The sequence below is a fragment of the Drosophila eugracilis genome, unplaced genomic scaffold, assembly GCF_018153835.1.
Source record: "Drosophila eugracilis isolate 14026-0451.02 unplaced genomic scaffold, ASM1815383v1 contig_2088, whole genome shotgun sequence".
NCBI classification, from domain to species: Eukaryota; Metazoa; Arthropoda; class Insecta; order Diptera; family Drosophilidae; genus Drosophila; species Drosophila eugracilis.
Window position 1 is genome coordinate 2,032,636 of NW_024572964.1, and position 25,837 is coordinate 2,058,472.

The following is a 25,837-nucleotide window of genomic DNA, read 5'->3' on the forward strand; positions in this document are numbered from 1 at the left end:
GCTGATACCTGTTGCGCGCTTCAGCTGTTTTCATTCTGGTTTCTGTTGATTTCGCGAACAGTTTGCCTTAGTTTTAATCCGTTTTTATAATTTTAAATAAATTTAAGTTAAAAATGCTCTGTCGACTTGTGGGAAAAAGTAATCTGGGAGCCCAATATTCGGCCTCCATTAAGGTAATTACTATCCCATAGAATTTAAAATCGTTTTCCTGGAACACATCTTCCAGATATTCATAGATAAACTGAATTCATCTTGGTTATCTCTTGTCAGAGCAAATACTTAATTAATCATGTGATCTAAAGGTGACAAACTGGTTTTCCAGGAAAACAACAACAGGTGTTAAGTGAAATATTTCCAGAAATAGAGCAGTTGTTTTGAGCAGATATTTAAAGTATACAGACCCCATGTGTATGTATTGTTTTGATTTAGTGTTTTGTTGCCAATTGAGATAAGCATTATTTTGTTGGAACCACGCGAGCAATCCACTTAAAGATCACCCCACTGATTACCATTACCCCCCTGGAACAGTCCATTTGGAATAAAAATAGGCGAACTTACGTAACGATTTTGCACAAACAAGCCAACACGAACACTCACTTATACAGAGAACCCCATCATATCATGGACAAACCGCTTTTTATGCTAATAATCTGATTTGTTTTTCAGGCTATAGCGTGCTACTCTACGTCGGGAAAACAGCGAAACGGCAAGATCTATGAGTCGGCCATAGATGCAGTATCCGATGTCAAGGATGGCGCCAAGATCCTCTTCGGAGGTTTCGGCATCTGCGGAATTCCGGAGAAGATGATCAACGCTCTAAAGCAAAAGGGAGTCAAGAATATCACTGGCGTTTCCAATAATGGAGGTATGTCTTTCTAAACTATCTTAAATTTAAAGGCCTAATATCCCAATCTCTTTCAGGTGTGGACGACACCGGTCTGGGTGTCCTTATCAAGCAGAAACAGGTGGCCAAGGTAATTGGCTCATATGTGGGTGAAAATACCGAGCTGGTCCGTCAATATCTAGAGGGAGAATTGGCCGTGGAGTTAACACCTCAAGGAACCCTAGCAGAGAAAATCCGCGCTGGAGGAGCTGGTATTCCTGCCTTCTACACGCCCACCGGTTACGCCACTCTCGTTCAGGAAGGTGGAGCACCTATTAAGTACTCCAAAGATGGCAAAGTAGAGATTTCCAGCGAGAAGAAACCAGTGAAGGAATTCAATGGAAAGAACTATGTGATGGAGGAGTCGATCTTCGCCGACTTTGCCTTCGTCAAGGCCCAAAAGGCCGATCCCTTGGGCAATCTGGTGTTCAATAAGGCGGCTAGGAACTTCAACGCTCCCATGTGCAGGGCTGCAAAGATTACGGTAGCAGAGGTTGAGGAAATAGTGCCTATCGGAGCCCTTTCTCCCGATGAGATCCATGTGCCTGGCATCTATATAAACCGCATCTTTAAGGGTACGAACTACAACAAGCGAGTTGAGCGCTTGAGAATCACTGAGCCTAAGGATCCCAGCAAACCCATTCCTCCACCTAATCCAGCCCAGGCCTTGCGTGAGCGCATTGCTCGTCGAGTGGCTCTGGAGTTCCGCGATGGCATGTACGCCAATCTGGGCATTGGTATTCCTGTCCTTTCCTCCAACTACATCCCCCAGGGCATGAGCGTGATGCTGCAGTCGGAAAACGGAATCCTGGGTCTGGGTCCATTCCCAACAAAGGATAAAGTGGATCCGGATCTGATTAATGCCGGAAAGGAGAGTGTTACTGTGGTTCCCGGTGCCTCATATTTTGGCTCTGATGATAGTTTTGCCATGATTCGTGGTGGCCATGTGGATATCACTATTCTTGGCGCCATGGAGGTGTCGGCAACTGGCGATCTGGCTAACTGGATGATACCTGTAAGTTAAGTCGAAGTAATTCCCCAAACTACTATTGCTTAAGTATACCTTTATTTCAGGGAAAACTGGTCAAGGGCATGGGTGGAGCCATGGATTTGGTTGCTGCGCCCGGCACTAAGGTGATCATCACAATGGAGCACAATGCCCGTGATGGTTCCCCCAAGATCTTGGAAACCTGCTCCCTGCCACTGACGGGCAAGGGTGTGATCGACCTGATCATCTCCGAAAAGGCTGTATTCGAAGTTGAAAAGGGAGTGGGGCTTACTCTGATCGAGGTAGCGGAGGGCTACACCGTGGACGACATCATCGCCAGCACTGGAGCCAAGTTCACAGTGTCTCCCAATGTCAAGGCGATGGGCCAGATTCCGGTTTGATGAGCTTCATTTGGACTGCCCAGAGAAGCTGCAATACCTCAACTTGAGTGATAAACGAGTGCATTTATTTTTTGTTGATCGTGTGACAAAAACATTTCTGTTGTTAAAAATATATAGACCATGTCGAAGCTAGTCCCACCAAGCTTAACTAATGGCCTTGGCCATGTCCTTGAGAGCCCCCGCTCGATGTGAGTTTCGCATCTGTTTGTTGAGGATGTCAAAGATGCGATTGTACTTGCTGTCGCATTCTGTTCGGCAAATGGCGCAGAATTGTGAGGACAGGACGTGGAGTGGACTCCGGAAGTACAGGCCTTCCTGCATTGTGAGACTGTTCTTGTGGTGCGACACCATGTGCAAGAAGATCTCGATGATGGCCAGAGTAGCGCCAATGAAGAAATTATAGCAGAAGAGTGTGGGCACCAGGAACAGCAGGTAGTGGTTTCGGTTGTAGCCCAAAATAATGTTCTGAAAGGACAATATAATGATTACGATAATCGATAAGATCAAATTTGGCTTAAACTTACGTTGTTTACGCCATCCATTTGACAATAATCCTCCCGCTCATAGCCAGGAGTTGCCTTCCTGGGAGCCTTTTTAGGAATTGCGGTGGCTGCACCATGTCTTGCCGTGTTGGCAAACACATCGTCCATCTCATCACAAATGGTTCCCCGGAGGAAGTGCTTGGGTACATGGAAATTGGTGTGCTTTCTAAAGTGCACCTTCATCTGATCGTGGATCGGTTCACCGGTTTCCTCATCGTAGGCGGGTCTTTTTACTCGTACGGTGTCTGTGTAGAAGTACTCCAGCTCACCCGTTTCACAGTTCTGGAAAAGATTGGGTCGAAACAGATAATGTTATGATAAGAGAATAGTTTAAGAGAGCGAAAGAGACCTTGGCGACATTCTACGGTGGCGTGATCGCGATTTTTGGAGATAATTTACGGGCCTGAACCTGGTGAAATTTGCAAGTCAGATTTATAAAGCCAAACAGATGAAAGCTGATGAACTGTTTTGGAAATATCTTTGGCTTAAAGATGTTTATGATCTCTTAAAAGTAATTAAGAGCAAGGAAGAGTATTAACTACTAACTATTTCCCTTAAGAATGTTGCATATTTCTCTCAGTTTTCTCTTAAGTTCCCATCTATAATATTGTTTATGAAATGTTATCGCAAAAAGCTAGAAAAAAGAAACAAAGCGCCAGTGGAAATGTTTTTGTATATCCCGAAAATAGAATCACGTACAGCTTTTCTGATAAGATCAACAGATCGGACACCCTGGCGTATGAGTAATGAATCACTGGCGACACCGGAGATTATCTATGCACCCGACTTCTTACCACCATCATGGTTTCTTCGGTACTAACTTTAGGCCCCCTAAAACCAACGAAAGCTAACAAACCAGCAAAGTCAAGCATTACTTATCAGTTTTGACTGGAAGTCATGCCGATCGACAGACGCCTCCTTATCGTTACTATAGCCGGTGGAGGAGGGATTCAGGGGTTACTTATCTCCGACAGCCGCTACGTCTATTAACGTACAATTAAGGCTTATGGACAGAAGAAAATTGTAAATTGCACATGCAATTACAAAATATTTTCACGGAATTTCCAGCCTTCTGTTTTTGCAATTGTGGGATTAATAACTTCTGAGTTGCATAAGCACTGACCGGTTTGCGTGTCAAATGCGATTTGATCAGAATAAATATAATACAAACTGATGAGACTGAAGAGCAGATCTTCCTGATGGGGATCGAATAAATTTAGTTATCGGAGAAAATCGGAACTATTTTGTAGCAAATTGCAAAAGGCATTTAATCTACTGTAAGACTGACAACATGTTGGCATTAACGAACCAATTTAACATGTAACTAGAGTAATCTATTTTGAAGGTTCTACATTTGATTAAGATTCTTCAAATCCTATAATTTGAGGGTTTGGTGTATTTTTAAACCAGTTATAAAGTCATTATAAAGTGTATAAACAACAATACATCAGCACTCCTCCTCCCAATTAACTTTGATGAGGTTTTATTACCTTATATTAAAATGCAAATTGAAGTCATCGAAACAAGATAAAGATCTACTTTGTTACAGGAGATACTGGGAAATATACTACCAAATAGCATGCAAGGCTAAGTAAACATTTTATGGCTTCTGTGAGAATACAAAATTGAAGTATAGATAAAGTTCTTTTGATGAGTTTGGAGTACATGACAGAATGATAAGTAGACTACTCCCACTTCAGTTAAGATTAACTATCAAGTAGTCGGTCCTCACTTTCAGACTGATTAAATATCTCAATGTGTATGTATAAATGTACTTACATACCCAGTGGGTGGTAAGCTGAAGGTTCTTTGAGCATAGAAACACAGGAGAAAATATTTTTCCAATTTTATACAATAGTATGCATAAATTAAGTTCTTATTAAGTACCGAACATGATAAGTAAATCGGTATTTGATCCTGATTAAAACTTTTACTTTGGTGACAAATCGTTTCTAAGTTTCGTGCAGTCCTAAGTGAACCTGATAAAAGCCTTACATTTTATGACACATTTTAAGAAATGCTGCCTTACTCTCGTTTGTTCACGTTCTAGTTCTGAAAGCTCTTACGATACGATTTATCTCATATGAAAGTAGTGCCTACATTCTTCCAGTGTAACTTCTGCTGACGTCTATTATTGACAGACTTGCCTAATGTCAACGAAATGTATGTATGCCTTTTAGCCACCCGACAAAAGACTGTAATGGCAGATAAGCATTATGAACCAAAAAAAAACATGGCCAGTTAATCAATGTGAGTAGATAATCTACCCTATACTTGGCATATGAATTTGGGTACTGCGTTCTTTTTCCTGCTTACTAGAGTCACAGTTGGCTTAGTACTATAGTGTAATTAACTGAGATTGCGTTTTATTTTAAATTGGCCCGGTGTTTTATGGCACCTTAATTATAAGCCCGAAAAGAATCAAAAAATCTCACTGATCCCGTCGCTTTTTATTGTATGTGTATGTTTTCCGACGAACCAAGATGGGTAAAAGTCCGAAAACTGGTTTACAGATCGCAACACACATACGCACCGTGGGCTCTCTCTTCGATTCGTTTTTTTTTTGTTTTGTAGATTTTGGCACTTACCTTAATGGAATAACCCATGTCTGTCTGGTTGGCTTATTTTCACAGTTATGTCTGCCTTTGGCTTTGTTTTTATTCGTTTAATTTCCTTGGCCGAAACTATTATTTCCCGCGATTCACAAACATTAACTCACACAATCGACATATATATCTACCGAATTTATATATGTGTGTGCGATTGTAAATATTTTGATTCACTGCAATTTAAATATATGGGCAAGAAAACTGTGCGACGATGAAAATTTTCGAAACCGGTTGATCGGTTATCCAGTTGATTTCGTTGCGCCCGTTTCATTTGCCGATAGTGTGTTTATTTTAGTCGAGGGCGACCTGTTGGCTTCTCGATGATTTGGGAGAACCGCACTTAAATTTGCATAGACACTCGGAGTAGTGACTCAAAATACGTATTGCCGAACTCGGAACTTCACGTTTCTCTTTGTGGAACTGTGAACTTTTTCCACTCACGCACACCGACCAATTGATTCGTTTTTAGGAGGAGAGCGGCACAGAAAGTGTGACCGCCGGCAGTCTGCCAAGATATACCAGTTTTCTAAAAAAGCTTTGCTAAAGCTTATAGTTGTAAGAATAGTAGAGGCACTCTTTTTTAGTTTTTAGTTACATTTTATTATTATTTTTTGTGTATTATTACAATATCTTTATCAAAGTCCTAAAACTCAAAGATTGTTGTTGATGTAGTAAATTTTTACAATTTTATTTATTTTTTAGTGTATTTTTGGTGTTTGTACTTCTAGGAATGACAATTTCTTCTCTCCTTTTCCTATTTGTCATCCTTTTTGTTCTCATCGGTATCACATTTTTGATGTTTTTCTGCTTCTCTCTTCTGCTTTTCCTCACATTCCTTCTGTTCTAAGGCGTCCATACACTTTTTCTTAAACTGCGTGAAAACGCGTAAGACGTTCTCTTCCTCTTCTGATTTAGCAGTGCTTTCTCCTGCTCCGCATTTATCGTCCTTTTGTTCCTCCTTACACATTCTCTTAAGTGCTTCCTGTTCACACATTTTCTTACGTTCTTCCTCTTTACACTTTTTATTTCGTTCTTCCTCTTCACACTTTTTTTTTAGTGCTTCCTGTTTGCACTTTTTCTTTCGTTCTTCCTCATCACACTTTTTCTTTAGTGCTTCTTGTTCACACTTTTTCTTTCGTTCTTCCTCTTCACACTTTCTTTTTAGTGCTTCCTGTTCACACTTTTTCTTTCGTTCTTCCTCTTCACACTTTTTTTTTAGTGCTTCCTGTTCACACTTTTTCTTTCGTTCTTCCTCTTCACACTTTTTTTTTAGTGCTTCCGCTTCGCACTTTTTCTTCAATTCTTCTTCTTCACACTTTTTCTTTTTGTCTTCTTCCTCGCACTTTTTCTTCTTTTCCTCTTCTTCTTTTTTCTTTTTCTCTTCTTCACATTTTTTATTAGCTGCTTCAGATTTCTTCTTCTCTACTTCCTCGCTCTTCATTTTAGATTCCGCTGCCTTTTTCTTCTTTGCTTCCTCTTCGTACTTCTTCTTGGCCTCCTCGCTCTTTTTCTTTTCATTTGCCTCACACTTTGCCTTCTCTTTTGCCTTCATAGCAGCTTCTTTCTTCTGGCACCAAGCTTTCAGCTCATCTTCGGTCATATCCTCGATTTTCTTTTGTGGTTCCGCTGCATCCTGCTTTCCCTGTACCTTCTTTTTGATGTCCTCTTCCTTTTTCTTGCACCACTCATGTAGTTCCTCATCGCTCATGTCCTCAATATTCTTGTCCTTAGGCTTAGACTTGGCCTCCTGAATTTGCTTGGCCTGAATTGCAAGAATTTCGTCACACTCGCCTTCCAGTTTTTTCATTGTTTCCAGTTGGGACTCGTCATCTCCAGCTTCTTCATCGGCTTCTATCGATGCCTGAAGTCCCCCATCCAAGCGACGTTCGTCGCGCAGCTCCGTAGACGTGCAAGTTAGCTCCATAAACGAGAATCGATGATAGCCAAAGTAATGGGGGTTCTTGTAGGCCAGGGCTTTCCCAGCTCCTGGTCCCAACTTCTCATCGGGACCACAAAACTGGCGAAAGGTAGAGGGATTCACAAAGCCAGGCACATCCATTGCATCGTGATCCACGCTGGACGGCTCGTATCCCTCATCCGGAGGATCTTTTGGTGGATGAGGAGTGTTCGATGGTTTGTTGCTCAACTTCGGTTTGTCACACAGCCTGCGAAGAATTACAGGCCTGATTAAAGGTCGAAAAGGATTCTTCGACATTTTGGGTTTCTTTTTCTAGTATTGATGTTGGATCAGGAAAAGTTATTTCCAAAGGTTTCTTTGTTGAGTGTTGGAAATGATCTAGAATGATCAATAAAAAAGGGATTCGTTTTGAGACAAAACATTTGAAGTTTATTTTAGCAAATTCTTGAACTGACCCACTGTGCATTAAATGTAAAGTAAAATTCAAATCCAGAAAAGCTTTCTATGTTGTGTGTGAGAAGTTGCTAGTGAAACTACATGGTGCTTGTCCTCTCTCAGCTTTTGCCATAATATATTAGGTAAAGAGTTTGGTAATTAATGGATTTTGAACTTTCCGGGAGGTTCAAACCGATCGGCAAACTGGTTAAGGCCTTTATACGGGTTTCATTTTTGTTTTTTGTCTCTTTGTTTATAATAAAAAGTGCACACAACATTTTGGCATATATTTCGCTTGGCTGCCTTCAGTTTTCCTACATTCCCCCCAAGGAATTGAGATACTGCTGATTATCGTAGAATTATCTTTTTAACATTATCAACGCGGTTTACGAACGAGAGGTGTTGAGCGGCTTCGACCGGGATCCGAAATTTAGTATCCGTCCGTTGGGCCTGGCATTCGGTTGATTTCTCCCCAAAAAATAGGAACCTGGTTTGGCCAGGAATCCGCAATCGCAAAAAGATCTTGTCTGTTGACGAGTTAATTGCGTGTGATAAAAGATTTATATACCCGGGCTCAAGTAGCTTTATCAAATACTCGGTCGCTACTTTATCGCAATGAAGTGAGTCGTTTTCGTGTTCTTCTGGTTTCGGGATCGTAAACATATTAGCTAACTGATGCGCAAACAGAAATAAATGACGGAACATTTGCCCCATCTCAAATCCCGGTTAAGAAATTGTATATTTTTATCACTTTTATTTTTCGAAAAATAAAACAGTTACCGAGTAACCTCCTTGGGGTTTATTATATTTACGACCCGTGCCGTTTATCAATCAATCAATTCACCTCAAAAACAATCTTTAATTGCTTTTTTAATAGCGACGATATAAAAACTGTGACGGTTTACCCCACAACATTGGAGTTAACCAGCCCAACAAAACCAGCGAATGGCAGCAACGATGATTATGATCCTCACCAGCACCGTAATGTCAAGAATCCCACAACGTAAGCAATAATTTTCCATGATGGAGGATTTATGGAATATTTATCCAGTTTATTCTCCTTAGAAACTGGCAGACCTTTGCCCATTTCTTGAAGGCATCAGTGGGCACAGGGGTTCTGGCCATGCCCAGTGCTTTCGCCAATGCGGGATATGTTAATGGCACGATTCTCACACTGATCATTGGGTCACTGGCCCTTTATTGCCTGCATATATTGGTGAGTAATTGAGATCTTGACAAATATTTATTTACTGATCATTCTTTATTTTTCAGATCAGTTGCATGTACATTTTGTGCAAGCGACAACGAGTTCCCTATGTCAGCTTCTCAGAGGCCATGAATCTGGGCCTCAAACAAGGTCCACCCTGGCTGCGTTGTTTAGCCCCCATTGCCATGTAAGTAGAATGTTTTGGGAAAATAATCGCACTAACTATCAACAAAAATTCCCAATCATTTCCAATCTGCACGCTGAATTGATTATCTTTGTAAGTGGATTTTAATGATTATTGAATTAGGTAATACAATCTTATCTTGGCCTTAATCAGTTGTTTTTATTTACTATTGTACTTGTAATGATTTATGTTATTACTATCGTTCGAAATCGAATTCAAGAAAAAGTGGCACACATCTCAAAAGCTTTACCTTTCTTTTTTCGATTTAAATTGAGCTTTGAAAGATTATTATTATCGTAATTTTGAAGAGGTCACTTGGCTGATATTAATTTACCTATTAAACTGATCAGCAAAAGGTATATCCATTGCTTAGTTGGGATTGTTTAACTTAGTTAAAAAGAATTAAACATTTCATTTAAATTTCATTTTTAGACCCTTTGTAGATGGCTTCCTGGCCTTCTATCACTTCGGCATCTGCTGCGTCTATGTGGTTTTCATAGCTGAGAGCATAAAGCAGCTGGTGGATGAGTATCTCGTGGTGTGGGATGTCCGGATACACATGTGCATAATAATAGTGCCTCTCCTGCTGATATATAGCATAAAGAATTTAAAACTGTTGGCGCCCTTTTCCAGTGCAGCAAATATTCTGTTGCTAGTGGGTGAGTATTCTTAAATACTTTTACATTTTTATGGCTTATAAGTTTTAAATATATTTTCTTACTTCGCCAGGTTTTGGCATCATTTTGTATTATATATTTGAGGCCCTGCCTCCTTTGAGCGAACGAGAACCCTTTGTAGCCGTCACAAAGTTGCCTACTTTCTTTGGCACTGTCCTTTTTGCCTTGGAAGCAGTGGGAGTGGTAGGTTTAATTCATCCTTTAAGTATTAATAAACTTTTTAACCAAACCTATGTTTCTTGTATAAGATTTTAGCTATAGAAGAAAATATGGCCACGCCCAGGGCCTTTGTACGCCCCTGTGGCATTATGAATGGTGGCATGTCCATAGTCCTTGGATTGTATATACTCCTTGGATTCTTTGGTTACTGGAAATATGGTGATGAGGCCGAGGGCAGTATTACACTCAATATACCACAGTCTGAAGTGTGAGTTTTCCATAATAATAAAATAATTCCTTTTTCTAACATTTTTAAAACCTTTTTCAGACCCGCTCAAGTGGTAAAGGTATTCTTTGCCATCACCACCTGGATTTCATATGCCTTGCAGGGCTATGTTACTGCCCATATCGTGTGGGATAAGTACTTGGCCAAGCACTTCAAGGAAACCAGGCAGACACTCTATGAACTGATCTTCAGAGCTATCATAGTGCTTTTAACTTGTAAGTTGTAAGAAATTAAATAGTTTAGTTAAATTAAATATATTTTTATATAATTTTCAGTTGCCTGCGCTGTTGCCATTCCTGATCTTTCGGTCTTCTTGTCCCTGGTGGGATCATTTTGCCTATCGATCCTGGGTCTTATATTCCCAGCTTTACTGCAGATTTGTGTCCAATACACTGAGGGCTATGGACCATTCCGGATAAAGTTGATCATCAATCTGTTGCTCCTGAGCTTTGGTATTTTTGGCGGTGTTGTGGGCACCTATGTGAGCATAGTGGACATTATTGCGGTCTACAAATAACCTTCGAATTTGAGCTTATTCAATAAAGTTAATGGCTGCAATTGAGATTTATAGCGATTGGCCAATAAGCAAACACACTCAGAACAAACTTGTTTGGTTTATGGCCGGCATAACCAAACACTTTCCAAAATCAAGCTGCCAAAGTAGACCAAATATTTTTAATTTTAATTAAAAGCTTAGCACAGGGGTTGGCTGGGTTTGGTTTGGGGAAAATGTGCGGGAAAATGGGGAATGGGGAAAATGCAATGCAGCCGAGGAAGCTGGCCAGTTGCAACGAACTGTAATTAAATGCAACCGCAATTAACACAAAAGCGCCGCAGGTCAGCAAGCCAGACACAGAACTCAACTACCTCCCCTTCCGGAATCCTGCTGCATTTTATTTACAATGTTTTGCTCACAGGTTACTGACAACGCTCTCCTGCATCCTGCATCCAGCATCCTTGCAACCCCTCTGCCTCGACCTCAACCCCTTTTGGCAGGACCTCTTTGGCTGTCTTTTGCTTGTATGAAGACCACAGAGAGGCGGACTGGGCCGCAATGACCGCCGGCCCTAAGAAGCCAGAGAGAAGCCAAATGGACAAATGCCGGGATGCCAGAGCGAGGGACACTCAAAAAGATTTGGTTTAAAGATAAATAAATAATTTATTAAATTATTTAAATTGAAATTGGTATCATACTGCTAAGGAAAAAGAAGTCTAATTTCCGTTAATGATTTTCTTTATAGAAATATTTAATATTTGTCACATTTGCTAAAGCCACCCTCGCTTATGTCTCCCGCCTTCCCTCGCTGCCCCTGAAATGTGTTGAAATGTCGTTTGCTTTGTACGTTTAATTACTCTTTTGACGGAAATAACACAACATTCGTGTATTTGAAATTGGCAACAACAAACCGAGTGGGAAATAAAATAGAAGGGAAAAGGGTGGGTAAGTGCAGCAGAAAGTGCCGGAAAAATCGGGGAAAGCCAGATCTGGCAGTGCAAGAAAATGAAGAAGTTGCAAGTGAGCCAAAAAAATGACAAGCTCTTAAATTACGGCAACGAATTGAGGACTTACAAGTCTAAATGAGAACCTTTCCCCTAGACTTACATCTTCAATTTATTTTTCGCTCAGAGGGTCCCCTCATCAATTTCCCTTAGATCCTTTTTGCTTTGATAGAGCACATTAAATGACAAGATGTACTCTTGTGTTGCGCTTATTTATTTCACTGTTTTTATACATTTCCCCTCCAGTGGCAGGACATTTTAATTATATTTGTGCAGGCAGGCAGTCAGCTTTTAGTGCTTCCGGTCAGTTGAGTCCGGGGTCTGAGCAATTGAATTACGCACAATTCCAGGTGGTAGTAGGTAGTGGGTACATATGCCCCGGCCTGGGACTTTATATCGCTTTTCAGTCTAGTCCGAATGCGGAAAAGTTAATTAGAGAAAGTCATGAATAAATTGGCAATGAAAAACTTCATTTCGCATCCCCTCAGATTTTCGTTTCTGGATTAGTTCCCTTCTCATCTTTCCGAGGGTTTCTTTTCTTATTTACTTTATAATTTCATAAATGGCTGTGTTTATTTGTGCTTTACAATAGCTTCAGCCTCTTGATTTTGTTTGTCTTCGAAAATTATACACTTGATATTCTCTACTTAATTTGTGAAATGTTTAAAGACTTACCAAGGGATTATGGACTTTGACATTATTACACATTGATTTATTTATTTGATTTAAACACATTTTAATTGTTTGTAGTTTGTCAGTTGGAATGTATTTATGTGCGGCTAAGCTTTTGGTTTGTTTCCGTTTTCCGCTTGACAGACAATCGTTGGTTTTGGCATTTATTTCGGTTTATAATAATAGCAGGGCCAAATGGCCATTGATTATTCCAGGCAAGCGAGAACCATAAAAAAGTCGAATGGAATGCTAATAATCGTAAAACGCTTTACCTAAATATTTGATTTGGTTATTGATTTAGTTCTCTATGTATTCCTTTTGGTATCCTTCAGTTGGGTTTTATCTTTCTTTCTGTTTTCATAAATTTAAGAATCTTGATTTTCCTTCAAATTTATCTGTGGCTTACCTGGAAATTATTAAAAGTTTTTGGCAAGAGTTGGTTAACTTTTCCCCTTAAACTTAGCATATATTAAGCAGTACCTTCGACTATTCTTTATATACTTTTGCTGCCATGTTTAAGCTCAACTTACTCCCCGGCAGTCGTGCAACTCGTGTTGCTCTTAGCCCCAGTTAATTTTCCGCACAATCTTGTAACTTGTCAGCCATGTTTATTAGCCAGATTTGAGAGCAGCTAAGCCAGCTTATCACACATAACCCAAGCACCCCCATCATCCATGGCCACGGAAGTTTTCAGGCGATTTTAACTGCTTAAATTGCGGAGTATTCCTACTTGAACAAATGACTCATTTTTATTCATTCGACTAATTTTTTTAGGGCTTACAGAGGAGTCATCATCTGGCTGCTGGCAATTTGTACTAGCTATCGTAACATCTCTATCTCTATGCATCCAAGAGTCTCCAGCTCTGCCCTCTTACCCAGTCTGTCGGTGTGTGTGTTTACCGCAGCAAAATGATTTATTTTACGCTACGCTAAACACACACGTACCTAGAACAACAAAATGAGATGAGAACGGCAGGAAGCTGGGAGCACTGAAAGAAAAATCAGGTAACTCTTAAAAAGAGTCTGAAAATGTCAAAAACATAAAAGATGTCTGTTATTTTGGGTCGCAATATGTAACAGAAATCATGAGTTGTAAATTCCAATATATCCCTCAACTAAGTAGTCTTTTTTTCCAGTGCATCCTTGTGGATTCGGGGGAAGCTGCAGAGCATTGGCAACAATAGCGACAAGCGACGCATTGTTACTGCGGCCGGGGCTTTTCGGTTCGGTTTTCGCACTGAGGTTTTCTGTATTTATTTAAGCCCAAACATTTTGTACATTTCATGCAGCCAGACAGCAGGGGTGTGGAGGGGTTGCTTGTAACCGAGGGGGGTGGTAACAGCATTTGCTATGAATAAATAACGAACGAATGAATGAAGGAATGGATGAATGAATGGCTGCCTGGTTGGTGGGTTGGTTGGTGGGTTGGTTGGTTGGTTGGTTGGTTGGATAAAAGGATGGATGGACGGATGGATGGATGGGTGACGACACAGCTAGCGACGTGTCTCAAATGCGGGCATGTGATTTATGTTCTGAATGCATGGAACTATAATAATCATATGAGGGCAAAGGGGTGAACCGTTGGCCTTTCTCCAGGGACCCTGTTCATTGATTGTTGGCTAATACGACCTTGTACCTGAGAAACCCAAAACTTCTTCTTCTCCCCCACAAACTTGGGCCACTTTCACACATTGGCCGCAAATAACAGGCATGAAAAGCTGTCTGCAAAAAAAAGGGATCATTGTTATGTATGCCACATGTTCCCCACTTGCTGCTGATAAGCACATGGAAAAATTAAGCTGAATTAAAAGGGTTTTAAAGAAAGATTATGGAAAATAAATACAAAATGCTTTTTAATCTTATCTCATATTCTGGAACTATTTTTTAGCTGCAACAGCTTAACCCATTCCAAAAATCAATTTCTAAAAGAAATATATAATTTTTAAGTGTATTTTCAACACAGTCAACCAGCTGGGCCGGCAGAGTTTTTGTTTTGGGGCCTCAGTCGCTGCAGGTGCGTTAAACATTTATGAGCCAGCAAAGCGCAGATTTTAATAGGGATAGAAGGTGGCGGGGGGCTGAAATAACGGGAACGATAAGGGTAACAGCACCGCAGAAATGATTATGAATGCCCCATGTTATGCATAATTCATAATGTTAAAGTGACCCCATTGCGTATACGCAATAATCATACGCCATGTGGCACACGCCAACTACAGCCTGGCGAACCGCCTTTATTGGGCACTTGAGTTTTGTTCTGCGAATGCCCAAGGGCGGGTGTTTAAAGGATGGAAATCAATCATTGATTAGACGGAGCCAATGCAATGACCTTGGGCTCGGCGCTTGGGAGGCATAATTTCTGTATTCGATCCTAATTGGGTGTGCGCTTTCATTTCCTGCAACTAATTTGTGTGCGTTTGGGTGAATTAGTTTTTGGTCCCTGCACCGTCAAGTGCTCAACTGACAGCCACTGACAGTTATCGTCTTCATCAGCCGACAAACAAACATCATCATCATGGGGGAAGGCCCCCTGCCGCTGTCCAAGTTCATATACTTATATATAGATATCCCGCTGACGATGAGCAACTGTCATGTCATGAGCTCGCTGAGCTCGCACTTGGCATGTCAATGCTCTGCTTCCTGGCCCAAACCCTGGGCTCCCCCAGCAGCCAACCTTCAACCTGACGTCCCAGATCCCCTCCTGCTACCGGTGCCCGCTCTCGGAGCCATAATTTATGCCGCATGATTGCCATAACTCAATGGCTGCGCGACTGCGGCGAGCTGAGAATTTCACAGAAGGGAAGAAAGCGCGACAGCGATGTACACGGAAAAATTGAAAGTTTCTTCCTGACATTGAAAATTAAGTTATATTTTTATTGCATTTAATAGTTATATCAAAGAAGTTAATATGTTTAAGCCATTAATATATCAAAACTAAACTTGGAAATATGAGTTCTGATAGGTTTCAGCTTGAAGAAAAGTCAGTTTTCCTTTAAGTGTTTCGGGACCTTCAACTGTGTATGTGCGCGGCTGATGAAGCCCAATCGATAAATGCGATTCTCGGGTTTGAGTTTTCCATCGCCCTCCGCATTCTGGGCTGCGTTTTTGTCGCCGATTGAGCGAACAATTGCTAGATGGCGGCCAAGATGAATTGCCTGCAATTGTGCGCATTGCTAACCATTTGTTAGCCAACAAGAACAGCAAGGAGATGGCGACTTTAGAGCCGGGCTTAGGGGCATTTCACAGTTTCAGACCCAGTTTCAGATGAGGGCCAAGGCAGTTGGCATCAATGGCATCAGACAAATGGCATGTATAATGACCTACTCTGTGCCCCGATACAAGCCCATTAATAATTATGGTTATGGCCTTTTTTTGGCCAGTGCCAATGTTAATGGCCTTTCTGTGCCTGGTTCAAATCGATTTTCAGGCACTGCATTTCGCCCATTTTCCATTTCGCAATCTTTGCGCTTGTAAATTGCAAAATACACTCACATACAGGCCCGACCACAGGCCACTAATTAGCCAAAAAACATTGTCATAGCATTTGGCATATGCCGAAATGGCCAGAACCACATATAACTCTCCATATGCGCATATATATTTTATTGCCTTTAAGCCAAAAACTGTGCTAAATCCGCCTTCTACATGTGTAATTCATTAGCCCCATTTGCGTCAGGGGGTTGATCTCGCCTATTTTGGGCCTAATGGAAACTATCTGTAAATAATTTCAAATCAAATCAAAATTTAATGTAAGTAATGGTCCGGAAACCACGAAGAGCTATGCTAACTTGATTTATTTCTTTAACTATTAATCTAAATCATTTGCTGTTTAAATAATAAGTGGAAACCATAAATACTTGTTTCATTTTCAAGACGATTCTAACATTTGATATTTAGATTAAAGATTATCTTTTAAGACTTTTCTTAACTAACTTAATGTGTTTATTGATTTATTATTGTTTTAAGCTTCCACAGTTATCTTATAATTTATTCTAAATTAAAGCTTAGTTTGCTTAAAGATAACCACTCGTACGTGCCAAATTACCAAAATCGGTTTAAACAAATTGTAATAAAATGAGAAGTATTCATTGGTTAGCCTTGCCTATAAATGTGCTCACTAATTGAATAATGTGTAATTGGTTTTACATTTTGCGGTTAGCAATTTGAATTCGGTTTCGTTGGGAAAACAGGAAGTTTATTTGGACAGGTGGCAGCTGAAAATGGGAAATTTGTGGGTCAAATAATGAGACACAGCAGCGGCCACACTCAATGAAGTGTAGTTAGTTATTTGGTGGGGCAAATTGTCGAAATGGGCCATGATAAACTCTAGCATTTTATTGCCGGTCAAATCCTCGCACATATCTATGAGGAATCTGCTATGCTTCGCCTCCTATTTGTCTCCTCTCGCCTTAACAAATAAGCATTTCCTTTTCGGCCAGCCTCGAACCGGGCTGGCGATGTTATTTTTTTTGTAGTCTTATTTGGCATAAAGCCAAAGATAAATGGCGAATTCCAAATGCCAACACAAGTATAACCAAGCAGGAAGGTCAGCCGGCCAAGGGGATGGGGTCACAGATACACTCGCACACACATAACAAATCTAGCTGGGAATCCCCTTCATTCGCCCCCTGCCCTCTCAGTTAGAGGTTCGGATTTATGTGCGCTCATGTCACTGCACACAAAAAGTTAAACAGCGCGCAACGGAAGTGCGACAACGACAACAGACGCAGCCGGAGATATGGTAACAGGGATCGGGAGAGGGTGGTCGGAGCAGGATCTGGACAATCAGGAAACAAGCCAGGCACTGCAATTGCTCCAGCTGCTGAAATCCCCGCATCCTCGACGTGCTCTCATTATCGTGAATCTCCAAACTAAATACGACTACCATAAGTATATCAAAGGAGAAAAACTAAAAAGAAAAACTTGATAAGTGGATGGTGGAAATTTCTAAAGGGGAAAAGCGTACAACTAGATACTCTTGATTTAAACTACAAAATATAATTTTAGAGGTAAAGTACAAAGTAAAGTATACATTATAAGATTAATCATAGAATGATCTACGATATGTGTTTCATTATTAAGTTACGAATTGGATGTCCAATCATAGACATATAGGTCATCAGATTTAGCTTTTATTTCAAATACACCTCCGGCCTTATCCCACTTAAAATTGCAAATGAAAAAGCGCAAATGAATAAATAATTATGTCCCGGAGCTGTTTCAGTCCTCCACTTCCTGCTCGCTTATCCAAATAAAATGTCAGACAGATGGGTTGCCGTAATCCGAGTAATCCGAGTAACCCCCGTATACCCTCAATACGCCGTAAAGTGTGTCAACTAGTTTCATCTCGCCTTGAGCGGCGGCAAAGTCGGAGGCATCAGTTCCATTCCCGGGACCCCACTAACGGCATTACCTGATATGTGAGGTGCTCAACGAAAAAAAAGCAGAAGAAAAATTTGCGAACATTTTCGCTGTTGTTCTCGCCTTTTTCCCTCGTTTTTATAGCACGGGCCAACTTCCGTTGCCTGTTGACATATTTCCACTTCATTGGAACTAACAGAGTCAAATGAAGAGACAGCCGCGAGGCGAGATGGGCCCAGTTCTAGCCGGTTCCTGATCCGAACACCTGGGGACTCATTCAGGTGAACAGCAGCAGGCGTAGAAGAATAGAATAGGAGAATAGAAGGCCGGCAATGAAGACAGGCGGAAGCATTGGATACACGGCTCAGCGCTTGCACTAACGACAAATATTTGACACATGTGGAAGGTGCGATGAGGTGGCAGAACAGTGGGGAACAGTAAGTACACTTGGCGAACTTTTAAGTTGGATGTAATATAATTTAACTTATGACTGAAAACTTATGATGTGGAAAGTGGACAGTATTATTGACCCCATCAAAGTTAAATATGTTTCAGCTAATACCTGTTGCATCTGCTTTTTCCAGTGTACAAGGAGGTGTCGCAATGCAAAGGCTAAAATATGCCAGACATGTGCCAGGACACGCGTACCAGGATGTGCGTGTTGCGGCTGGAAATCTATGGGTCCCACTTGTCCTTCCGCCTCCGGTTGGCCAACATCTCACACCTCAGAGCCACGGCACCCCCCATTCCTCTTTTATTTTTTTGCACATTTTAATTTGTGTCAAATTGTTGCTAAAATGCAAAACGCATTGTGCGCCAGGAGACATCTCAACCCATTCAGGGCTTTCCATTACCAGCTCCTTCTCAATGTCCTTATTCTCCACGCTTTCTGCTCCTTCAGCCTGCTCCTTATTTTTATTTTCCTTTTGTTGCCTTGTTAACACAGTTTTGTGCTTTTGTTTTCATGTGTGTGTGTGTGTCTGTTTGAAGGTTTGTTGTTTTTATTTTCTTCTTTTATTGTGGCATAACAAAAACACGGCCAAACAAAGGGGGAAATGGCGAAAAGTGGCGAAGAATGTGGGGTGAGACTGCAGCTGCTGCAATGTCTCCTTGTTGCAAAAGCACAACAATAAAATGTTGTTACAAATTCATTACCGAAGGCGTTAAATTTGACACAGTTTTGCATGGAGCACAACGAGCGCGAAGAAAGGGAAAGTGGGGTGAAAAATTCAGGACGAGGGGCGCAAACGACGAACAGGACATGCAACAAAGGAAATCAGTCCGATAGGGCAAGGAAGTGCAATTAAAGTGTGTTTCCCCCTTCGTTATTCGTATTTCAATTTTTAAATTAAAAATTATAACAAAGAAATAGGATTCGAAAATTTAATTTCCTTAAATTCAATCTGATTTTCATATATGCTCTGCCTAAAAAATCTCTGTAAATTGGAATCCTGGCCTCTTGTCTCAAGATTTCCGACCATAACACGTCTTTTTATGCTTATATTATGATTTCCATTATTTAAATATATATACTTTATTGAGGATGTCGCCGAATAATTCTGTGCCACATTTTATAACTCGAGGAGGCGTTAACAGAAAAGGATTATTATCCGGTGACATCTCAGCTAACACGATTCGTTTGGCACTTTGCATCTAAATCGAAATTACAGGCACACGCGTGCATGAGCAGGACAGCAGAAGGGGAGTGCGAAAGAGAGGGGCGGATGCGGAGTAAAGGAGAGAGGGGAGACACCCCATAAAGTATGCAGAGGGCGTCACTTCCGCTTACTGTTCATTGCTGTTCTGAAGGGGCTTTCTCCGTCTTTTTCCAACACCCCATACCCTCTCTCTCTCTCTCTCTCTCTCTTTCGCTCACTGGATTTATATTCAACATTTTGTTGGGCTTTCGCCTTTTGTTGAGCGGCATTAACCTTAGGGTTTAATTTGTTGCGACTTCCGTTCGGCTGCTGGCAAATATGGGAATTACCCGAATTGCGATTTCCGCTGATTTCCCAGCGCCTGCGGCTTTTTCCAAGAGATTTCCTCCCTTTAAGTGCACAGTTTAAAAGCCTTTGTTTAAAATTAGCTATAAATTTATTTTGATAAATAAAATGGTTTTAAAAAACAAATTCTTGCTAGTAAGAATCGTATATATTGCTATTATATTAAGCTATGTAGAATGTATGTGGCTAGCAAACATAATTGAAATATGAAAATTACATTAATCATGGTTTTTCACATTGTGACAGTTGGCTATCGCACGCGTGGACAATTGTTAATGGAGAATCGCATATTCAAACAGGAGCAGCTTGCTCTCCAGTGTTTGCTCAGCTGTGAAAATGACTCGAAAAATGCTGGAACAATGAAGAAAAACAAACAAATGGGCGAATGTGTATGGCGAATTCTATTCGCATTTAACCTTTGGCAGCCATTACCAACTGGCGGCCACCAAATGGACAATATCGATTGACCCCGTTTCCGTTTTCGATTGCAATTCGTTTCAGTTTCATGCACTTTGCACCCAGCATCCAGCACCCTGCACACTTGCCCCAAACTCCTACCCCCAACTTGCCCCCTGATGCCCAGAATTCTATGGCAAGCAAGCAAAGAAAACATAATTTACTTCCGCTTGAACGGATTGACTTTGAATTTCATTTAGCTTAGGACCCCAGGACCCGAACCCGAACCCACTCCTTCATCCTGATGCTTTCCAGCCAGCTGCTGACCATGCTTAAATGCGGCTCATTTATCAATAGCTGCTTAGCATGAAAACGGAAGGGTGCAGTAGGGGCACATGGAATCCTTTTTAAACAAACAGTTTTAAATTATAAAAAATATAGTGTTTTGTTTTAAACTTTAAACATATTAATTTTCTTTACATATACAATGTTGAAAACCTTTTCTTTGGATAGATAACTTTTAAGTTTAAGAACCTCTTGCTTATATGTTTAAAATATATTTAAGATTTTTTCTTACGAAATACCAACCAAATTTTGTACCAGTGCATACAAGCACTTATCAACCAGTTGCTGGCCAGCTGGGCGTGGTCCGGGATCCCACAGTGAAATGGGCGAGAACAAGGAGATGGAGGCAGGTCAACAGCAAGTTTCTGTTTCTCGGCTGCCGTTTCCGATTTCCGCTGGCGCACTTCAAAAATTGACTTTTACAAGAAAACAATTGCAGCAGCGCTGATAAGTGGCCGAGAGCAATGGACAGGCCATGTCCGCGTCTGCGTCCACAATGGCCATAGTCAGCATGCCAAAGGATGGCCCACTGGCTACCAGGCCACCAGACCACCATTTCCTCCTTATCCTTGTCGTTTTCGATTTCGTCCTGGAAGTCGCAGCTGTCGAATTGTGGGGAGTCACGGATGGAGGCAAAACACTGGCGCGTAAAATCAATTCTTTATGGCAACGAACGTTCAATGCACTTGCTGGATATAAGCAAGGGAATTTTCAACGGAATTTCATTAATTTGAGTTTTTTCTTCTTGTATTTGAATGCCAGCTTAGCAAATCGAATATCTAATATAATCGAATGGGCCTTAAATTAAATAGAAATGGTTGAAAATATGAAAAGAAATGAAAAGTGAAAGTATGCTCTTGTATTCTTTTTAAATTTGTAGGAATTCTGAAATTTAAAGTTATTTTAAGGAGTTAAAGTTATGGTAAGTTAAATTAAAATTGATAAAACAGATTTATGTTTCCGTGTTGCGAATTTAATTCGATTCACAGCCTTTTAAATTCCATGATCGTTCTTCTACTTGCATTAAGTATCACATTAAATACACTTGCTGATAATTACGTTAAAACGTGCACAGCCATTTTCTTATCAACTTGATAACAATTTAATTTTCAAGCTTACGATTGTAGCCAAAATAGCCAAAAATCCAAAGAACTATCTATTATTAGCTATAGTTATCGATATTCACCTTTCGCAGTCGATTGCCTTGATCTGCGAAGCTCAGACCACTTTGGTGAATTTTAGTAAACAAAAAAACAAATTTTTAATAGTGTTAAAATAAATTGTAGTTATTAAGAATGTTGAGCAATTGCAGTGTGTTAGTGAAAAGTGTATTGTAACTTGGAATCTCAATGGCTTCTGCGGTGAAGTGCTGTTTTTCTTGTGTTTTAACTTCCCATTGTTTTATGGATGCCAAGCCAATATAATTTTCTACAGGTGAAGTCAATTTGTTCACATTCAGGTATGTGCAATTCAATATTATTCCAATATTGTCACTGGGCAATGGTTTTTACACTGCAAATACGACTTAATTGCAACGCAAGTGCAGAGAAGTGTCTGTACATTATCGGTCACAATATTAGCACCAGTTGCGTGCAGAACTTATTTAAGAAATGAATATGCATATAATAAGAAGAGGAAATAAGTGTTAAAATTTCAGCACATATAAAAAGAAAGGAACAAAGTTATGTTTTGCTTGAAATTATTTTATAACCATTTTTGACACCGTCCCATATTGCTTTAACCACTACTGTAAACTACCGTATTTGAAGAAAGCGTGCGAGTGAAAGAGAGAAGGCGGCAGTTATCTCCACTTGCCCTCTTTCCGCCTCGCTCTCACACCCACGTGCACGTGTCCATGCAAATTTCATTTGGCAATTTGTTATTGAAATATTTTGTACAACTAATGAATTGCTGAACAAACTGTGAACAAACAATCCAAAATGCGGGATGTGGGCGGCGGGAAATCGTGTCCTCTCATGTTCCAGTTAACACGGCCAGTTTGTCTGGCTTTTCAGTTAGGTAATAGCCCTCAATATTTAATGCCAATTTATGTTGTGTGTTCAGTTGTGTTCTATATGTATATATACTCAATCCACCTGGCCAAGGGAGACTCCTTTGTGTTTGTATCTGTTCTGGATATGCTGCATCAATTAAAGGTAATTCATTCATGTGAATATTGCATGACAGAGCCTGGCAAGGATCTGGAGGAGCTCCTCTTCACCCTTAGATATATCTATCTAGGGTTGCCAAGCCAATCGATGGCTCCTACAAGTTTCCTACAACAAACACTGAAAAAATTGCAGATTGTGTTGATAAATTATATATTATATTTTTCCTTTTCAGCCAAATTTGCAGACTTGAATTAGTATTTAGTGTAAGTAATTTCGAAACCCAAATACTTTCCAATTTTGTTTTCTGTGTATGCAAATTAAGCAAATGTCGCCCCAGGGAACGGGACCCTGAGTGGTGTAGCCAAGCCCATTAGCCTCCGGCTGCGTTTGCTCCTGATGCTCCTGCCAAACTCCTGGGCGAGCAAGATGTAAATGTGCATCTTAATGCAGATGTAAGCATTTCGCACCTGACGTCGGTTAATCTTGTCCAGTTGATAATTTGCCAAGATTGTCCCAGGGAAAGGCATAATTTGGCCGAAAGATTATTGTCTAGGGCATCTCGTGTGTTGGCTGATATGGTGATATGGTTTTCCGTCTAGAAGGGGCTTTAGTTTGCCGCAATTGTTGTCTGTGGAATAAGGCAGGAATGCAACTAAGATCCCAGTGTTGAGCAAAAGTAATCTAATTAGCAGAAACAAGCTGAAACACCATATGATTGGATTAAGTGGAAACAATGTAGGGGAAATCATCTCGGGCTAGAATTCTCTTTGCACAATTAAGAAATTTATTGTAAATTGAAACTGTTGTTGAGTCATCTCCAAGCTTATGTCCTTGCATATTGACAGCCCTAGCAAGTTGTACACTAATAAATACTAATTTTTGAAGAAATTAAAGTTTGTAAGAGATAGTAATTAAATTATGAGCTGGCTTTTTACCTAATTGTCTAGAATGCCCTTCAGTTTAACCAACCTTTCCAACCTCTAACTGGTTCATTGCCTTTCAAGTTGCCGTCAAGTTTGCCTGCACACTATTCGAAACTTTCTTTTGTTCTATTACGAAATATGTGTTTAGCATAGAGGGTATAGTAACTGCTGTTAGGCATTTGAGGTCACGTCGCTCCGGCTCCGGCTCCTCCTCTGACAATTTCTAATAAAATCAAAAGCTTCAAAAGCGCCCACGCTCAATATCCGTAACAGGCATACAAACAAACACTGGAATCTGAAATCTGCGAGTGACCCAGCTGCGACATGGACACACTGGCAAAGTAACTTGCAAAATAAATAAAACTCGGCACTTGCAATATACTCAGCAGTGATGAGAAAGTATATTGGGTATTTGAGTGTACCTCTGAAGTTGAAAAGATATTTCAACAGAAGCTCAGATTACGATTCAACAACTCCAATAAACTTATTTTCAGAGAATTATTAAACTCGCTAATCTATCTAATTTTCAACAATCATCTATTAGATTAGCATACTCTATAGGTGGTATTACTATATTCTTATATACTTCGCATCACCGATTCTTGCACACAGTTGAGCAGTGGAAACTTTTGCTCACCTGGCGCTTTTCCTGCCTGGGTCGCCTGTCTCCTGCCATCTACGTGGAAATTCGCAAAATATTTGCATGCAAAACTTTAGTCATAATTTCAATTCGTGGCGTGGAGTACGAGGAAGTGGGGTTTTCGGTCTAGTAGCCACTTCTCCGTACCTATCTTGTTCGTGTTTGTTGTGCATGAGAAAGTTTGCGATTCCTTTTGGTTTTGCTGCGCCTGCGGCATCGGCTTCACTTTCATCATCGCACTGCCTACTTTCGACTTTCTAACGTGGTATATTGATTTTCTTTCAGGACGTATGTAGCTGCCGCATCCCGTATTCTGCTATTTTTTTGGCATGCTTTTTTACGGGATGCCAGAGAGCAGGGATATTGAGAGTTTGCCGTTCGCGGGCGAAACTATGCGGGACCAAATAAAAATTTTAGCAGGCAAAAGCGATTGAGAAGTGAAAATATGTAGTAGAACTCAACGAAGTAGGAATGCCCTGGGGAAAATTAAAGATCAGTTTCCCATAGAATCTTTTCATTAAAATTGCTAAGAAGAAGAGATCCTTTATCCCAATCAGCTATATGGTTGTTTAAGATACCGCAAACGTATCCTCAAACTACAATCAAATCAAGTTCTAACTTTTTGGCCAACTTTTTAGCAATTTGAATATGCCCATCCCAATTGCAGAATACTTTTAGATCTCCATTGGCGTGTAAAGCATGATTTTTTTGGGACTTGTGGTGCACTTTTCGGTTAACATGAAAGCTGGCATTTGTTAGCCATAAATGTTTGTGGCCTGGCCCTGTTTGAATGTTTGAATGGGCCGGCCACAACAGCGGCCGAATGGATATAGAATTATAAATAAACTCGAAGCACACTTTTGGGCATTTACACTCCAGTAAACAGGTGTACCCACACACACCTGGATAGCCTGCCCTTCTGAAACAGTTTTTGCCACAAGAGCCATAATTTTTTGGTTACTTTCCATGCAGTGCGTTTTCCCCCGTCACCGAAAGCCCTTTTCCACCACTAAAAGCACTCAGCACTCGGCCATTACGGGATGCACTCCTGGAACACAATTTTAAACTGCATCGTTCCCGGTGTCCTGGCCACCGCCCTTCCACTCCCAATGCCTGCTTCTTTTCGTTTTTTCGGTAATCAGACACACACAAAATTGTGTGACCTTGTGGCCAGGTGGGAGGTGAGTGGTTATCCAAGGAAGTTTGCCTGAACTGCAGATAAATATTTGCATGTGTCTCTGTGCGCTTTTGGTATACTATAAAAAATTGTCTTAATGTTAATAAATACAGCTTAGCAAATGAATGTTTGACAAACTTAAACTAAAAACTAATAATTATTCCCATTTTATGACTAAATAATAGCCAATAGCTTATCGATTCTAAGTAGGTTTTTTCCCAGTGCACCTTAACCCCTTCTGGGCTCCAAAAGGGTAGCACTTGAAGCTCTTCGGGCTGCTGAAGACACGCCTTCGAGCAAACTAAGCGAGGGGCAACAACAGGCGGCAAAAAGAAACTACTCTCGTGTACACTTTTTTTGGCACGCACTTCTGGATGCAGTCTAGAAAGGAGAAAGGGTGAGGTGGAGGGGTCAAGGGTT

The 25,837-nt window shown here is 40.7% G+C and overlaps 4 protein-coding genes across 4 annotated transcripts; 2 read left to right on the top strand and 2 right to left on the bottom strand.

Moving 5' to 3' along the window:
• The first annotated feature begins 3 nt into the window (after positions 1-3).
• Positions 4-2,404, top strand: LOC108113745 (succinyl-CoA:3-ketoacid-coenzyme A transferase, mitochondrial). The gene is made up of 4 exons (XM_017224438.1): positions 4-173; positions 667-865; positions 922-1,898; positions 1,958-2,404. The coding sequence occupies exons 1-4, from the start codon at positions 114-116 to the stop codon at positions 2,270-2,272; spliced, it is 1,551 nt and encodes a 516-aa protein (XP_017079927.1). The 5' UTR covers positions 4-113; the 3' UTR covers positions 2,273-2,404.
• On the bottom strand, positions 2,316-5,883 carry LOC108113762. The gene is made up of 3 exons (XM_017224462.2): positions 5,403-5,883; positions 2,797-3,096; positions 2,316-2,737 (listed from the first exon to the last, which is right to left on the bottom strand). The coding sequence occupies exons 1-3, from the start codon at positions 5,418-5,420 to the stop codon at positions 2,417-2,419; spliced, it is 639 nt and encodes a 212-aa protein (XP_017079951.1). The 5' UTR covers positions 5,421-5,883; the 3' UTR covers positions 2,316-2,416.
• Positions 5,884-5,951: 68 nt separating this feature from the next.
• Positions 5,952-7,722, bottom strand: LOC108113752 (axoneme-associated protein mst101(1)). The gene has a single exon (XM_017224450.2). It carries the CDS (start codon positions 7,636-7,638, stop codon positions 6,178-6,180), a length of 1,461 nt encoding a protein of 486 aa, XP_017079939.2. The 5' UTR covers positions 7,639-7,722; the 3' UTR covers positions 5,952-6,177.
• A 497-nt stretch (positions 7,723-8,219) lies between these two features.
• LOC108113616 (proton-coupled amino acid transporter-like protein CG1139) lies at positions 8,220-10,883 on the top strand. Its single transcript, XM_017224280.1, has 9 exons — positions 8,220-8,396; positions 8,654-8,779; positions 8,842-8,992; positions 9,049-9,170; positions 9,600-9,826; positions 9,897-10,027; positions 10,093-10,271; positions 10,332-10,504; positions 10,565-10,883. The coding sequence occupies exons 1-9, from the start codon at positions 8,392-8,394 to the stop codon at positions 10,804-10,806; spliced, it is 1,356 nt and encodes a 451-aa protein (XP_017079769.1). The 5' UTR covers positions 8,220-8,391; the 3' UTR covers positions 10,807-10,883.
• Positions 10,884-25,837: the final 14,954 nt, after the last annotated feature.

Coding starts and splice junctions, on each gene's coding strand:
- LOC108113745 (XM_017224438.1), top strand. CDS start 114: ATGCTCTGTCGACTTGTGGGAAAAAGTAATCTGGGAGCCCAATATTCG. Junction 866..921: donor TGGCGTTTCCAATAATGGAG/GTATGTCTTTCT, acceptor AATCTCTTTCAG/GTGTGGACGACACCGGTCTG. Junction 1,899..1,957: donor TGGCTAACTGGATGATACCT/GTAAGTTAAGTC, acceptor CCTTTATTTCAG/GGAAAACTGGTCAAGGGCAT.
- LOC108113762 (XM_017224462.2), bottom strand. Junction 2,738..2,796: donor AAATGGATGGCGTAAACAAC/GTAAGTTTAAGC, acceptor TTGTCCTTTCAG/AACATTATTTTGGGCTACAA.
- LOC108113752 (XM_017224450.2), bottom strand. CDS start 7,638: ATGTCGAAGAATCCTTTTCGACCTTTAATCAGGCCTGTAATTCTTCGC.
- LOC108113616 (XM_017224280.1), top strand. Junction 8,993..9,048: donor TTTATTGCCTGCATATATTG/GTGAGTAATTGA, acceptor TTTATTTTTCAG/ATCAGTTGCATGTACATTTT. Junction 9,827..9,896: donor AAATATTCTGTTGCTAGTGG/GTGAGTATTCTT, acceptor TTACTTCGCCAG/GTTTTGGCATCATTTTGTAT.